At 68.5% G+C, this 2,879-nt stretch overlaps 1 protein-coding gene across 1 annotated transcript in view; it reads right to left on the bottom strand.

The window, feature by feature from the left end:
* Positions 1–205: 205 nt before the first annotated feature.
* Positions 206–2,879, bottom strand: part of MEX3D (mex-3 RNA binding family member D) — a gene marked incomplete at its 5' end in the record, with an annotated part of 7,778 nt that continues 5,104 nt past the window's right edge. The window contains 3 exon segments of the mRNA XM_040628305.1: positions 206–422; positions 425–810; positions 812–1,574. Of these exon segments, the coding sequence (XP_040484239.1) occupies positions 214–422; positions 425–810; positions 812–1,574 (1,358 nt within the window).

Here is a 2,879-nt window from a genome sequence, read left to right as displayed (position 1 = left end):
GAGTCTTAAATAAAAAGTGCAAGCAGACCTTTTCTCTCTGTTTTATTTTAACCTGTCGACTCAATACTGTTCGTTAGGAACTGAGATGCCGTCGGGCAGCCGTCTCCACGCCTGGGACCGAGTTAAAGCTCGTCTGTGAAGGGCTGGCCCCGCCGCCCCCGCCGCGCCCCCCCCCCCCCCCCACCCCCCGGCCTGCGGCGGCCAGCCGAGCCGCTAGGAAAAGATATGAATGGCCTGGGTGGCGGGCGTGCGGCAGGCCGGGCACTCGGGCTCGCTCTTGCCGCAGATGCGGACGGCGCAATCCATGCAGAAGAGGTTGTGGCCGCAGGGCACCAGCGCGGCCATCACCTCGCCCTCGGCGCACACCACGCACTCCCGCGCCAAGGCAGGGGCGGAGGCGGCCGGGGGCGGGGCGGCAGCAGGCTGGCGCCGCCGGGCTTCCGGCGCCCTCGGAGCCCAGTCCAGGGGGCCATGCAGAGGCCGAGAGAACTGCTGGGCATGCGTGAGCCGGCGCTGCCGGAGAAGGACGACAGGGTGCCCTGCGCCGGCCGCCAGGCCAGGGTGCCCACCGGGTCCGGGGCTCCGCGGCGGGCCAGCGGGAGCTCCAGGGCCAGGCCCCCGGGCTCGGGCAGCGTGGGCGAGTGACGCGGCGTGCCGGCCCCGCTGCTGCGCCGGGCACCCGGGGCGGGCGGCGCGGGGGCCCCATTGACGGCCGAGCAGCTGCTGAAGGCTGGCAGCGGCGCGGCCCGCTCGAAGGGGGCCCAGATGGTGGCCGCGGCGGGCACGGTCAGGTCCAGCGCCAGGAAGTCGGCAAGTCTGATCCTCGGGGGCCAGGCGGCCCGGCGGGGCCCCCGGGCCGTCCCCGCCGAAGGTGAAGCCCCCGTTGCCCGAGCCTCCGTAGGGGCTGGCAGGGCCCGCATCGGGCACCGACGGCCCCCCGCGGCCCCCCGCGTAGAAGGCCTCGGGTCCCCCGGGGGCCCCCAGGGCCCCGTCCCCGCGGAGGCCGGCCGTGGGCGCGGGCGGCCGCCGCCCAGGGTTGGGGGCCTTGGCCCAGAGGCTGGCCGCCGTTCCGAGCAAGTCCAGACAGACGTCGGTGCCGTTGGCGTGGAAGTCACTGTCGGGGCCCGCATCGGTGAAGGCGCCCGTGCGCAGCGTGATGTGCGCCTCGATCTCCTCGCGCGCCCGATCCACGTTCTCGGGCATGCCCGTCACGGCGAACACGGGCTCCTTGTCGCGCCCAGGCGTCACGATGTACGTGTGCGTCCGCTGCTGGATGCGCTTGATGGTGGCGCCCTTGGGCCCCACCACCAGCCCCACCACGCGGTAGGGCACGCGCACCTGGATGGTGGTCTGTCCTGGCAGGTTAGGCGGACCCTGCGCAGCGCCGGGCAGCCCGCCGGCCTTGCTGCGCGTGGCGCGGATCACGGAGAAGTGCTCGGCGGCGGACAGGATCTCGCGCTTGGCCATCTCCACGTCCTCCTTGCGGCCAGTCACGATGAACACCGGCTCCTCCCCACGCACCGGCGTCTTGATGTATGTATTTGTCTTAGCACGCAGAGCCTTGATCTTGCACCCTGGGTGGTGAGGGGGTGGGGGGAGACACAGTGAGGATGGGGCCCCCTCCGCGGCTGGCAGCTGCGGGGGCCAGCCCGCAAGTGGGGCTGGGAGCCCCCCACTCCTCGGCCACACCAGCCTGGGCTGTATCCTCAGACACACGGTTCTCCGTTTCCCCTCCGGTCCCAGACTTGCAGGTGGTGATGGGTTTGGCAAAAAGGCAAGAAGGCAAGGAGGACCCCACTGTGGATGGAACAGTGTGTCCCAAAATTCAGACCACCTGGTACTTGTGAACAGGACCTCATTTGAAAATGTCTGGCAGGTGTAATTAGTTAACACGAGGTTATACTGGCATAGGGTGGTCCTGAACCCAGTGACAGGTGTCCTTACAAGAGGAGGGACAAAGACACAGAGGAGACAGGCAGCCCTGTGAGGACGAAGCAGAGATGGGGACGAGGCAGCACGAGACTAGGGACAGGAGGTCTGCCGGCCTCCAGAAGCCAGGAGAGCTGGCCGCACAGGTGGTCTGCAGTCTCTGGAGAGCGCGTGGCCCTGCCGACACCTCGGCTCTCTACTCGCGCCCTCAGAACAGGGTGAGGATGGTTTCTATCATTTGCAGCCACCCAGTGTGGTAGGTCAGTCCTAGGGACACTACTGCACGCCCCTGACCCCAACTCCCCGGCGGACGGGCAGGACAGCCCGGAGTCAGACTGTGCAAACCGCCTAGGGTTTTCTCCTGACCAACCGGCCCTCCCCAGCCCAAGGGAAGCCCAGGTCTGCTGTGCCCTAACTCAGGTCAGCTCCTAAGGCCCCGGTGGTCCCAGCTTCTGCGGGGACGCTCAAGGGCAGGGCACTGTGGTTTGTCACTGGCCGGGCCGGGGGCCTGCCCTGTGGAGGAGGCAGATCTGCGCGCCGGGTGGGGTCAGAGGCAGGGTCTTTGATGGGGGTGCCGGCCCGGCTGTCTGATACCCCCGCCCCCAGCCCCGGGGCCTGTTAAGACATCTTGAGTCCGGGCCCACGAGTCTGGAAGACCCCCCTGCCGGCTCTGGGGCGGCTCCAGGGACACAGGGACATTGTTTCAATCCAGAGGTGGCACAGAGAGAACAGTGTTGCTAATTTCTCTGGGAGCAGAAGATACAAAGTTAGCGGGACCAGTGCGGCTGCCTGGCCTGAGGGGGCCTGAGGGGGCACTGGGAGACGGGAGGGGTGTCTGGGGGTGGGGGGGCAGCCTCACCCTGAGCCCAAGGACAGCAGCCCAATCGAGGCTTTGAGCAAAAGCAGAGCCCAGTGAACCGGGGTCAGACATCTCCCGGGGGGGGGGGGGG

Source organism: Ursus maritimus, unplaced genomic scaffold (assembly GCF_017311325.1).
Source record: "Ursus maritimus isolate PB19 unplaced genomic scaffold, ASM1731132v1 scaffold_14, whole genome shotgun sequence".
In the NCBI taxonomy this organism is placed as follows: domain Eukaryota; kingdom Metazoa; phylum Chordata; class Mammalia; order Carnivora; family Ursidae; genus Ursus; species Ursus maritimus.
Note: the sequence above shows the minus strand (reverse complement) of the source record. Positions and strands in the feature narration are given on the sequence as shown.